The sequence below is a fragment of the Varroa jacobsoni genome, unplaced genomic scaffold (genome assembly GCF_002532875.2).
Source record: "Varroa jacobsoni isolate VJ856 unplaced genomic scaffold, vjacob_1.0 scaffold_1187, whole genome shotgun sequence".
Lineage (NCBI taxonomy): Eukaryota > Metazoa > Arthropoda > Arachnida > Mesostigmata > Varroidae > Varroa > Varroa jacobsoni.
The window spans coordinates 275,938-290,154 of record NW_019214089.1 but is presented as its reverse complement, the minus strand read 5'-3'; the positions used below and the strand labels follow the sequence as shown (position 1 = coordinate 290,154).

At 41.2% G+C, this 14,217-nt stretch overlaps 1 protein-coding gene across 1 annotated transcript in view; it reads left to right on the top strand.

Annotated features, from left to right (window-relative positions):
- The first annotated feature begins 237 nt into the window (after positions 1 to 237).
- The window catches only part of LOC147752531 (uncharacterized), a 61,347-nt gene continuing 47,367 nt past the window's right edge, over positions 238 to 14,217 (top strand). The window contains exon 1 of the mRNA XM_086971327.1: positions 238 to 2,799. Within this exon, the coding sequence (XP_086827453.1) occupies positions 2,700 to 2,799 (100 nt within the window). The 5' untranslated portion in view covers positions 238 to 2,699. The remainder of the gene's footprint in view (positions 2,800 to 14,217) is intronic.

Below are 14,217 nucleotides of genomic sequence, written 5' to 3'. Positions count from 1 at the left end.
CGATTTAATCAAGCTAAGCGAAGAATTCGATTTAACTCGCGTCAAGCCGGTCCTATTGTACCCGTCCCTACTCTGCCCCCATCGTTCCTCGTATATATCGTAGTCTAGGTTAATTCGTCTTGAAACAGTCATTCCAAAGCAGCCATTGTTGGTCGTGCTGTATCATCCTGCAGTCACGAGAATACCGAGGTACTGAGATACGCCGAAGCGATGCGTACAAGATCTACTGCTATTATGATAAGACCTTCCTGAAGCCTGTATGAGGCAGAAGGCCGGAAACAATGGCCAAAACGGCAGAAGGCCCAGAACAGCGAAAGTAAGAGAAATATTTTATTTGTTCTCGAAGAAGGAAAGCTGAACGCAAATAGAATCATGAAGGGTAGAACAGGCAAACACGAAACACAAAGTATCACCATCAGCGTCAACGAAGGTGATGACGACAGAACGTGCAGCGCTATTAGTCCACTCCACCAAAGCAACAACAACAGCAATTAATTTGTTATTACTACTATTATTATTGCAAAAGTAAATAACAATGACAAAAAATAAGGTTGTGAACCAATAATCCCTATACTCTATTAGTGAAAGTAAGTAACAACACACACATATTTATATACATATATATATATATACATACGTCGGAAAGCGTATGCGTTTACAACAATCACTCACAGCTTAAATCAGGATCGTCACTACTACAGTTTGACGTTAGTTGGTGACCACCCGTGAATTTCCGTTACGACCGAGACCAGTAGTAACACCTGTAGCAGCTGCAGCATCACCTGCATTGCGACCACTGCGAATACGAAACAGCCCTACAACCTGATCAGAACCAAGCGGACACAGCCTACGTCAACGCTAGCAGCCCAAAAAAATAAAGGCGACGTTCATCGAACTGGGTCGAACCGGAGACCCAGCTAAGACAAACAGCAGCGTCCTATCTAAAATGTTCATCAGTTGTCGTTGAACGCTACCAGCAGCAGCCGTTGCGTAAAACAGATTACCGTAATAACACCGTAATGCTGAAAGCGCAGAGCCAGGAAAACTAGGGAGAGGATAGGAAATCAAGGGAACGGACAGCCAAAAACGCCAAACGGTTTCGAACAATCAGTATCTGCATGGTCGTGTAGGACAAATACATGCGTCTACGCATAGAACCGCATCAATATTAGGCTAAGCCGTCATCAACGATAAATTGTTTCAACATCTATCTACAGCACAAAGAGGAAGTCGATCAGAGGAGCGAACCCGACCTACTATTGAAATTCTTAGTTCTAATTAGTAGTACGATAGCGGAAACTATTATTACAGTTATTGTAAAAGTGCGCATATAGACCATAATAGTAGCAGATTGTACGATCGTCGATGGATCGTCATATCTTCCTGTGACGGGCCGTCACCCATTTTAGCGAAACAAACGGAGGCGACAGCAGCAGTGATGAACAGCCAACAAAATAAATAGAAAAAAGAACTGCAAATCTACATGTTAACTATAATTAGCTATCATTAATAGTACAACCACCGGTGGTATAATAACAACGGTCTCTAGGACGGTCACGGCTCTATACAATTTTACTATTACAATTCTAACCTGCAACTGCTACAACAGTGAGAAGACATCTAGAAATTCTCATCAGTATAATTAGAAGTCAGATAACGTCTATAGTCACAACCATTACGATTTGCCCCAAGGAGCTGATAAGGATAAAGCCGGATAGTAGGCTCGATGCTGTAGAAACAAATAAAGAATCATGGTGAGATTCCTCTCTCACCAAAACCCCCGCCTTCCCCCCTAACCTCTAACCTTTTTTTCGCTCGTTGTTGCCGTCTGTCGGCGTGTGCGTGATTGATTTGAGTCATACGAGGCCAAAAACACGGCCAGTCTATCGTGCCAACGATCAATCAATAATTGTCGTGGCTTGTCGATGACACATATGTGTATATATATACATATATACACGGGAGATTAGCCAATTGATTGATAGATGAGTAGGCCAATCAATTAATTGGTCAGGTTCGTCAGTCAATAGCCAAAGCTTCCGCGAAGGGCAGCTTCGCCAACGGAACAGAGCTCCATCCGAATTAGGTATATGGAGCGAGCAAACTGAGAAACCGTGGAAAATAGAAGACGGAAGAGAAACACAAAGATGAAGCGATAACGTACAGGTGTACGTATATTAAGCCAGCTAGCAGTTGAGATCCATCTGGACGTTGGACAAGGCTACTTGAGAGGTTAGGATAAGCAGCCAGGGTAATCATCATCATCACAAAAGTCCTAATTGTAGCGGCATAAGGAAAGATGTAAACCAGCGAGTTCTAGAATTACTAACAACGGATCTATTTATAAAAGTAATAACAACAACAATAAGGCAAACGCTGATGGCAGCGTCAGCAGCAGGAAGGTGAAGAGTCCGAATGCCAGCTCACCGTGTTTCTATTACCGTTATGATCAGCACCATATGAGTGCGTGTCCATGCCTCTGCGTGTACGTCGTGTCGCCATTATCGCCAGTAGCAACAATGACTGTGTCGTGATTTGTCGTTGGCCGCTTTTGGTCAAGTAGCGTTTACTGCTAGTGATCGTCATCCGTCGAATTGTGTAGTTGAGGTGCTTGCTGTGTATCATCTGTCGCCATTGCAATCAAACGCAGCCTGTGAGTTTTATTTCATTTTTGGCTCAAGGCCACTGCAGAAGGGAGAATGTCACGACGAAAAGAGGCACTCGCACTGGCCACTTCCAGCGCTGCAACAGCCGAAACCAATCAGGCCTTCGTCACCGAACGCGCCGCCTCGCCTGAAGGTAAGACACGCTTTCACTGAATACCCACAGCAGAGAATACCTGTCAAAGGTCGCGGTCAACTGTTCTTGCCTATGCGTGCACAGACGAAACCACCAAGATAACTAAATATATTATAGAGTATAAACACAACCTGGACAACAATAAGTTGAAACTAAAAACGCTTAGCCAGTCACGACAAAGCAATGGTCCAGTAAAGGGGTTTCTGCTACAGCAAGAATCACAATAATAATAGTAACAATAATATCTTCTGACTATTGTTCTTCAGTGAAGAACCTTCTCAGTGACTGCGATTGCTGTATGCAGCTGTTAAACGAATGCTCCCGGAATGCGTTTTGTGGTACTACGAACTGCGATTGAAAGCGTAACCTGATGACGATAGTAAAAAATTGCCACGTATCGATGTTCATAGAGACACTCTCCTGACCACAGCCGGCCTTTAGGGTTAGCTTATATATACAGCCTTTCCGAACGAAGCGACCAAAGTAGCCTTGTACAGGTGTACAGTTTAGCCTAGTCACCTAAATCGTTCCTATGGGCTGAAATTGATGACCGTTCGCTATTCAGCGTTAGAGAAGCTTTCTTGTCGACCTATACGTCAATTTTCGCAACACGATTTTAAGGCCGGGGTAGAATATGTACATCGACACCGTTGTGATCTCTACTGAACACACCGAAACATTTTACGTGATGATGAAGATTCACTTTCGTTAAATAATCCACTTGTTCCGCAACCATTAAGTAGTCGATTCTGACCGTCATGCCGTTTATAACCAACTCGGGAGTCCACGTTCCACCGTTAGGACAGAACTCATATTTATGACCCAAACAGTGGCAGGTCCGGATCACTTTAGCGATGTTATTTTTACTGAAGAACTAGGTAATGCAGCTCCTTTTGCCATATACGCACGAATTATACATGGCATATAGCTTTGCCTTAGATGACGAGGCCTACTGCATGATACGTGCAGTGATGTATGGTTGATCCATTCGTCTATACGAACAGTCTCGTATGATCCGACCACAGTTAACGTACGTAAAAAGTCGACGAACCCGTGCGCCGCGTGGCCGGAACCTATTTATTAGAGTGTCGAACAGCGTCAATAACTTTTAAACTGTAAAAAGTAGAACAATGGTATTTTGGTATAAGTTGAATGTAGTGCGCATCAAAACGAGGCTCTCTTCTGAAAGCTGCTTCAATGATTTCATAATATACATCAACGACATTTATTGTTGTTATCGGTAGATGGCTTGTTCCTAATAATTTATGGTAGGACAAGTTGCTTTGCTACCTGTCGCCAACTTTGAACCATAAAAGCAATCGAAATGATACAGACTTAAAATGAAAAATATGCGAATCGGAATTGACTCTGCAACTAAGGCTGTAATTGAGGTATGGCAATCAAGTCGTGCGTTCTCGTCAAGTAAAACATTTTTTGCGTGACGGGGCGTGCGTGTACTGCCTATTGTCAGACCGCGCATGCGTGAGACTCCCTAGAAATTCGAGATATCTTGCGGCGGCACTGCTTGATAACTTTACGAATAAAATCGACGGACAACGAATGCTGCTGCTGTCCCTTGCGAGTACGAGCGTTAGCCCATACCCGAATATATGCTACCGAAATCGCTCCCTCTCCAGCTAAACCCTATTCTCCTGTTTGACCGTTGACGGATGGCGACGCAGGCCAACATGCGTCTCATTTACGGTGGTGGTGTGCTCTAGGTAATAGTTGCATAAATTGTTTCTAGACTGCATTGCACGTGTCTCCATCTGTCCCGGACCTAGTTCATGGGGAAACTGATTTTTGCTCCTTCCTCGTCCTCCTTTTTAGTGGTGTCGCTGCAACTCCACAACACGCGCTTCGAGGCGACAGGGCGTGCCTCACCGATGCTCTTCTGTTTCACCGAAAAGCTAAAGTAATCACAGCACTTAACTGCTTTATTTGACGTTCTGTACGCTCATTTCCTCTGCGGTCTCCAACTTTCAATCTTTTCGTACTTGAAAGAATTGAACCATTAACGAACCATTGTTTCGCTGAGGGCTTCAACACCAGGGCTTTTACTAACGGAATCCACCAGGTCTCTCATTTGCGAGCAACAAGAACTTAACACTAAGCAGGCTTTGATTTTCGGCAGTGAACAGTATGTGTGCCTCTAAATGCATTGTTCTCTAATGACTTTCAATAATCTGCTGGTCGTAATATAGGTATTTATCAAATTTCAACATTGGTAACTTTAGACCAAAAAGTTATACAATATCGTGTAAATGTTTACTTATCTGGAAAGGCTAAGTTTCTGAGAAAGTCTTGTGCCGAAACCCTATCAGTAATATTATTATTCCTATTAACTAAAAATCGGTACTGCAAAGAGGCATCCGGATTAGCAAGATTTACTAGGGAAATCTTCCGGTGATATCATAACAAATACTATTATCATTGTACATCAACAACATATCATTGAAATGAACTTGAACGAAAAAATGCCACTAATTCCTTTTAAAATCTGTTTGGAAAAAAAAAAAAGAAAAAAGGTGAGGCGTCGCTAATTGTCAATGTGATGCATCGATGTTTGAATCTAACATCGTAAAAATTATCGTTGATCGCGCTAAATCAGAACCGTTTTCGCCGATACAATTCGGATAACGTGGCCGTGTTACGATCTGAAAAATCAAATGTCTAAATGCGCGCTTTATTTTATTCCCCAGCTGTACCCCATTTGTGAATATGGGTTTAGATTTATTTATAGAGCTGTAGACTTCAGCAGTTCCTAACCCATCATTTACGAAAATAAAGTTACAAATCATGAAATCTTCAAATCTGTAAAAACAACTTGTTAGCCCGGCGTAACGGTTAGGCGGCGCTGTTATGTTTTATTACTTTTATAAGTAATCAAGGTCAAGTGTTTGGCGTCGTGGAGCGAAAAATCGGCACAAGTTAATAAATGGACCTTATTTACTAGGCTATTTTATATTTTTGCCGCTTATAATTTATTCCACCAACCGCAGTTGCGCCCATTGTAAAAGCACATATTGATAGCATAGTTAGATGACAGTCCCACCTATAACGTACGCTGGTGGCTAAATCTGTAAAAACAAGTTATCATATGGTAATGCCCAGCGTCGAATGGAACACGAACGTAGGTGTCGAACCAAGTTACTCTAGGTGTATTTCGGCAGCGCACAGATACTTGCCTGGTGGGCAATACTGACATCATTTAAGTTCATCATCTTACATAAACCGTCTGGATGCGTCAAACGCATAGCACACACAGGAGCTTCTAGGTGGCATCCGCACACGCAGTACTGCAAGACTGTTGTTATTAAAAACAACCAGAAGTTGTGGCCCAAAAGGACCCATTTGTAGATTTCAGGCTTCATAATTCACATTAATTTTATTGTCGGTGTCTTCTTAGTCATAGATATGTAGGATATGTAGTTCCTTTTCCTACACAATAGGAATGATCTCAAATATACGGTTCTTCTCACATACCGGAAGAAGGACTTACGATACGAACGGCGATAGAAAAAGTATCTCGATGGCGTAAACGAAAGAAAAAGCCGTCTGGTCTTAAATGTGCTATCTTCTACTTGAGATATATCCTAGTTGGAGACATCATCCGCCTAGTTGAAGCTATAAAAGTTAATCGTATCACCATAGCACCCGATTTAAGTTTAAACACCTTTACTACGTAAGCGATCATGTGAAACGTTAATTTGGAATAATATTTTCACTTAAAGTTCAAGGAACTTGAATCCTATATTTATTTTTGTAAAAAGTTAATTATACCAGGACTGCTGTGAGATCTGGTGGCCCCATGAACAGATCGAAGTCTTTCAACAAATACAACCCGAATTGTTTCGGCGGGTCGCACGAAAACGCAATATCGATTAACTACTCATAACCCTTGCTCCTGCCTCAGTATTTGATGATAATGCAGCGCATGGGTCGTGAGCATGTTGAACCATACCCAGAAGCCCAATCTTCGTCTGCGATCAAATGGTCTAAGAGGCGGCTTACAATAATACCTGCTAAAAGCGCTAGATCGAAATAGCAAATAATATGTTATATGCAGGGCGTTGAGGTGGTTAAATTTAATGTATTTACCTTTAGATATTTAAATTGTTAAATTAAATAAAAATAATAATTCGAACATTTGACCTTGTCACAAAGGGGACAAGAAATAATTTACCCTTCTTTGACAAATTACTGGTAACTTGAAGCGCTACTTTGCACCGGACAGAGAGAGAGACTGGCTTTATGTATCGCTTATGGGTAGAAAACGCGCGAGGATCAGTTTCTAAAATATATACATGGCAGCAGGTTCTCCAGGACCTTAGACTCATACATAAAACAATGAAGTTGTTGAAATATCAAGAATATGCTTGGAGAGCCATATACAAGTACAAACTAACAATAGGAGCCGTATCAAATGTGCGTTCCCCTCTTGAGATAATGACAATCTACAAAAAAAAACCAATATAGAAAAAAGGCCTACACCGATTTAAACGGCGACATCGCTTCGGATAATTAAATATCTATGATGATGTGGTAACCATGTAAATTGGTTAGACTTTTCCGAGCAGACAAACCTACGAGCTGGATTCTATTTTTTTTACGAAATTATTATTTGTGCTCCGAATGAATAGCTAGATTCCCCTATTCATAACGCTACTCTACATACTGTCGCCTTTCTTGAAGGTACCGTAAAGATTAGAGTACAGTCTTCTCCTGGATGCCAATAGACTTTTTCCTTTCAATTCGGGCAATGTGCGCAATCCACAAAACGGCTGACATAGTTATTGTTGTTGCTGCCATTATGGTGATGACGATGATGGCACCGCTATGGCTGTGGTACGCAGGGGCGTCTCCTCTCTTGCTACCCCATTACTTGCCGCTACAACTAATACTCCTACAAGCCTGTTACCAGTGCTGGCTGTAGAAGTCTAGATGCATGTTGTAAGTCCGAGACAGGAGGGCTTCATTGAAAGGCATCGGGATTCCTTTGCAAGGATGGCCATATGGACAGCGGACGTGGTCCTGAAAACGCCGAGAGATACAGCGTCGTTGCCCCGTTTTTTTTGCTACACGTCAGCCGCCCCTTCATTTTCGCTGCCTCTTCGCTGTGTTGCATTTGCGTTCGTCAGTGCCCTTTAGGAAACGTAATGTTCGTTGATGGTTCGCTGCCGCTGCCGTTGCCGCTACCGCCACCGCCGCCTCTGTGGGTTGAGGCTTTTTGAGAAAAAAACTTTAGAGAAAAAAGAAAGGGATCAAACAGACACAAAATTGAGTCAAGAGGGGACAAGGGGACAGGCAGCGCCAACAATAATAGAACCAACTCTACTGAGTAAATCGTAAACGATGGAAAAACAAGGAAATTGAGGACACAGAAATAGGTCAGGCTGTACGATCTTGTAGGTTAGTATTAAATGTGGATAGCATTAAACCCTCATGGTGTTGCTGGTCGTGTGACGATGGTAGTGATAGTAATAGCAGTAGCAACCACGCGAAGGAATTAGGCATGGATAAAACAGAGCATAGGGACAATGAAGATGAGGTCGCGCGTGAAAAAAGTACGCAGGAAGTGGGTGGTAAAGGAGAAGATAAGTCACTCGGGGAGAGTAACTTAATGGCTTACATAGCGTTGTTCCTCTATTGGAGGCTGGTACCTCTATACTGTTATAGGCTAGCCTAGTATAGAGCTTGACAATCACACACACAAGTTCAGAATGGAAGTACACCAGCATGGATAGTGAGTGTGGGGAAGCGCCAGGTCGGAGGAAGTACGAAAAAAGAATACGACGACAACAACAACAGTAAGCAGCAATGCTACACGATTCTGTGAAGGGAAGCGCGGGGGCGAACGGCGAAGTAATCAGAGTGTTTGTGATAGTTTACCTACGCAAACACGAGATGAGCACACGGAAAACAAAGCCGTCACCAGCAGACGTAAAATCAACGTCAGCCAGCAGGAAAACAACGACACAGCTATTGTCCTTTCGTAGTAGAAGTGGTTTTAGCGAGTAGAGTGATGGTGAAGTACTAATATAGCTCGCGAACCATTCGAAAACTACAGTGTTAATAGGACGACGACAGCGGAGACGGACTCACATGATAAGGCGCAACAACATAATCAAGTTGGGTAAAGGCGGTGCCAATGCTGCTGACGTGAAGAATCGTAAAAATGAATTAGCACAAACTGGGGTCTCTTGTTTTGATGAAAATTATATCGACTTAATTATAACTTATAAAAAAAACAAGCGAAATTAAAGCAAAATGATAGCGCTTGCTAACCTAATTTCATAGAGTTTTACAAGAGCATCTTCTGAACAGCTGTGCTGCTCAACCTTTTCTCTTATTGAAAAAAAAAAAACTCTTAATTTATACACCCTGTAAATGAGTAGATATATTTCCCATGCAGCCAGTCCAATGGGCCAAATTTAAGAAACGGCAGGCGTCTAATGCAGCACTCTACTGCCTTCTACGCTATGATAAAGCCATCATCGAGCCTGCAAGGGCTTGGATACTTACATGTATACACCTATATTAGTTAGTCGGTGAATATTTTACATGAAATCAATCGTCGACGGAGTGTTTCAATTCTACGATAAGAGCCCGGTCCACCTTATCGGGCTATTATTATATATAATACATTTCAAGAGCTTTAAGGCGTTCCGGCATTTGTCAAACCATCTTCATTTGAGATGACGCCCAGTCTACCGGTAAATATCTGATGCTGAGTTACACCACAGTTAAATCTAGTTCGCTTAAAATGCGTGACATGAAAATCAAGCGTATATACTCAATAACCTTCTTCGTACGCTTCACAACCTTGCATAGAGACCTCGCAATTCGCTCCGTTACATTAACTCTGCCCTAATTTAAACTTACTTTCAACTATTCAATGTATTAAATATTCCAGGACCAGAAGCAATATTTTCAAGTGAACACGACAAGGTAAATGTTGTGATGGGTTAGGGTTTGAACTAGATCACCGCCTCACACCTATTGGCCTAGTTTGCAATGGCCGGGATGCCAGCTTTAAGGCTAGATGGACTATTACTTTTGAAATCTTTCTGCGCTAAGTGGACTATTCTCAAGTGACACAAAAGTCGAGGAAAAGCGGGAAAATCTCTTACGTTGCCTGTTGTTTTGATTAATTGAGGTTAATAAAGGAAATTGTAAAAATGCCTTCATCACTCGGACGAAACCTTCTTTGAGGTGTGCGAAGGCGAAGGGTCATTTATTTTTAAAGGTCCGCATCCAGGCATATAATACAATGAATTACTGTTAACGAATATAGTCGGTCGCCTTGATTGATTCATTGTATTAAAATAAAGAGTAGATACTAGAATAATTTCGTTCGTACACATACAGAAAGAAGGTCATAGAGCTTCGTCCTCTACGATTGAGCGACATGCTTAGAATTTCGGTATATAAGCTCGTTTATACGCTTTAGCAATGACAGTATCTAAATCATAATAAAACAAAACGAGTAATCAATATGTCATAAAGCATGTGCAAAAATCAATTGATTTTACTACCGCAAGGTGTTTCTTTTCTGGGAACTGGCTGGTAGCCGACTTCACAAGAACCTTAATAGGCTCCACAAATAGGCCAATACTGTAAATTAATAGTTCGCCTTCAAATAGACGCGTTTCGCAATACATTTGCATGGAACGGACACTCATTTATAGTTAGTACCTACATGCATATGCGCAAACCTGTAATCATTTTAAAGTATAACTGTTCTACCTTTTGAATACGAGATCTGACAGACATTTTATAAAATATATTAGGGATAAACTCTACTATCGCACGGGGTTGAAAATGGGCTTGGGGCGTTTGCAATTACCGCAATCTGTTTTCTAGTGCTTGTTGAGCACGAACGATCCCATCTGGATAATTCGATGCACGTTCTCTCGTTGTTGTCTTTTAGCGCCGGGTATTTTGCGCTCGAGTGGCTAAGCGGATCCAGTCACGACTGAGGTAACTTTCTGAAATAAACTTATGCTCATGCGGATCTTCTGCTTCTCGCCAAACCTACGATCTACCCCGCTGAACGTATAGAAAGAGAGCAAAGGGAAAAGCGTTCATCAATCTACATCATTTGGTTTCTAATTCACTAGTGTTAGCTATGTACGTGCAAGCGCATGTCTCGTTTTTATTTTATTATATGTCTTTCTTCTGCTTCAATTATTTTATTAACTTGCAGCCATCAACAACGTAGCCAGATGCGCACTATCGTATCCAATGCGAACTTTCGGTCACGTCACATAACATTGGACACTGCCAGTTTACTCATCAGATGCATCCATTCGGAGAATACGGAGTAGCGTGTATAGAGGATGCAGGTCGTGCATATATATAGATGTACACACATGCTAGTCCATATAGATCCCACAACACAGCAAAGACTCTATCTAACAGAAAGCAGATATTTTTTTTTTCGTCAACATTTAGCACTTTTTGTCGTTTTGTCTATCTAGCGTAACCACCACTCACCGCCGTTACTTTGAAATCTGAATTGTCCACAAGGTCGTGACCCTTACAAATGCACAAGCGCCTTCCTGGTAGAATCAGTAAGCGAGTGCAGAAGCAACTTAATATTAGGGGGTTCAGATCTGAGCTGTTTAACGTATCGTTGCATCGAAGATAAACATATTGTCGTGAGAAGAACCAAGAACGACCTGTTTTTAAGAAAATTGAGGAATAACCGACATAAATTTGGTCTTCGGGCTTCATTGATCTTGGAGAATATCTCACTAATAACAACAGCAACAAAATCGAACCACGTAGATGTGGCACTTATATGTTTGATAGAGCTCTTACGGTGCAAACGCGGTTGCTACGTTGGAGACGCTCGATATTAAGCCGCATTTTCGAAAGTCCGAATAATTAAAGAAACTAGACGTTAAGGGGTGCCTTATTATAGCATCGCTGCCTGATTATGGGGGTGGTGCAGCAATAAAATGGCTGACTTATACGAGATTAGATTGATTATGAATTTAGTTCTGAGGCATTCTTATAATCGTAATGGTCCTTAAGTCGATGATAAATATAACTTTTTGGGCTTCTTCAGAGCTGGCTGTGTTGTTAATCCAGTCTGATCTCATTATACTCATGACATTAATAGCGCCCCATAGGCAGTTCATCGTTATCCATTCACTTTCACTTTGGTCCAAGGTTGGCTCTATACAGGGCGCACTAAATCCAAGCTGAAAAAAACTCTTTAATTTAATCGATGTAATAATCCATTTACCATCTATATACAGTAGTTCATTGTTATACATATCGTAATTTGGATATTATTAGAATTATTTCCGGTAGGTAAGATATGTAACAGTCGACTTGTTTCTTTTGAGAACGAAAGAAAGCTACAGATGTGCATCACCAGGGGTTAGTCAAATAATATTCAGAGGATCACGCTTTTTTTACATTATCTGGAGGTAGGCCCTATAATACTTACGGTGCTTACAATATCTGAATTGCTCTCAGTACGCCATAAACAAATAAAACGTTTCCTAGAAGACCTAAAACTATAACCGAACGCGTATTGTGTTGGTACGAAGCGCAAAAAACGCGATTTCATGTTCGAAACGCGGTTCATCTAGCAGTGCTAATTGTTTTCATCCTATCTCTGGGTAGGTTTCCGTTTCAGTTGACGGCAACCCAGTACCTATCAGTGTCTGCTATGATCGGAGATAGGCAGCTAGATCTGAGCCACGTAAGTTGAAGCGCTAGCGACTAAACAGACTTTAGAACAGATGATAATCGCTATGTTTAGTTCAGAAAACTAGACAGTAGTTATATATAGCTATGTATAACTGTTATGTATATTATTACTTATGTACAGCTGTTGCAGTTGGAGGATTGATTGAACTGACGAGGAGACAAAGCTATAATGCTAAATGACAGCCCATACACCAGTTTAGGGAAAAATATATTATTTCTTTCAATTAGGCAGAACAATTAAAAGTATGTATACATCTCTGCTAAAAAAGTGTCAGTATTTAGGCTGAGCACAACCAAAAGAAGGGCACGATGGAAAATTTGTATTGTGCTTAGTATGGTGTTGAGAAAAGCTACCATCAGGGCTGCCTCATTATGTTTCTTTCAACCCGTAGCGGACTGCCGGCCTCCGTTTGCTCTATGTTGAACTTTCCCGGATCCAAAAAAAAATATCCTTACGGGGATCATCCAGGAGAGAAACTAGGGCCTTAATGGGCCTGCTTTAGCCCTCCGCCGGAACCCGCAGAGGACAAACATACATTCCTAAGCTTTAGCCTTCGTGTGAAGTGCTACACGCCATGGTTCTTCCACCGGTTGTTAGCCATCAAGTTTGTGGGTCTTGCAGGATTTGACTGGATTTTTCTCCAACAGATTTATGAAACTGCATAGTTACGATCTGCTATAATCATCATTTACCAGTGCTAAAATTTGAATTAGCAATGGCCGCATATTAATCGTCGTCATGATAGCGCACTCAAAGAGATGCGAATGAGCCATTCAGACCACGTTGCTCCCTATAAACCATGACATATAATGGTATGGTATATGTAACTATAATCTACCATACTTAGTCAACACATTTGTAATGTATTACCATAATATATAATGCACTAGATATGATAAAGAGGTCCACTAGCAAAAGCCACCAGTCTTCAAAAATCACATCCTTTTCTACAACAAGAGAAAAATTAACATGCTTAGAGATATATCTTTGGAGCGAAGTAAGAATCCTGTGTTTCGAAAACTTAGCTTTTTTTTTATTTAAACAATTGGCTCTTATGGTAGAAATGAGCCCAGGCTATAGATATCTCGCTATTGCCCATCTTCGGCGTCTACTGGAGGATACTCAGTTAAACTTAATGTTCCGAAAGTAACTTCAGGCACACGTAGCAATGTGTAATATTTTAGATGTTCGATAGATCTTCTGAAAAAGTAAAGGCACAGCTCTACCAGGCGGAATATGCGTATACCCCGTTAACGAAATGACCATAGAAAGTTATATAGCTGTAGATCCTTAAAATACTAACATCGATTTCCATGTCCACTACACGTATGAAACTCTACTAACCAAATTTAGTTCTGAGTTCGTATCAAGGTATGAAGTATGGTTTTGGAAGCTTTTTATGCGTGATGGAGTTTATCCTATAGGAATGCCTATATGGTTATTTGAGACAATGATACATGCGCGAAGGAAACAGGTCACGCAAATGCTTTTTAAATTCCGTTTTAATACAAATATATACTGTTTACGTCTCAGCTGTCGTGACAGGTAACTAAAAGCTTTGTTAAGAGAAGAAGGAAAGACCAGAACCTAAGATTGAGAAAGTTACATTAACATATGCCTCAGAGTATTTCGTTGGTAATTAGTTCCTCGTTGACTTTATAATGGGCTTTGCGTTTCCAATATATATA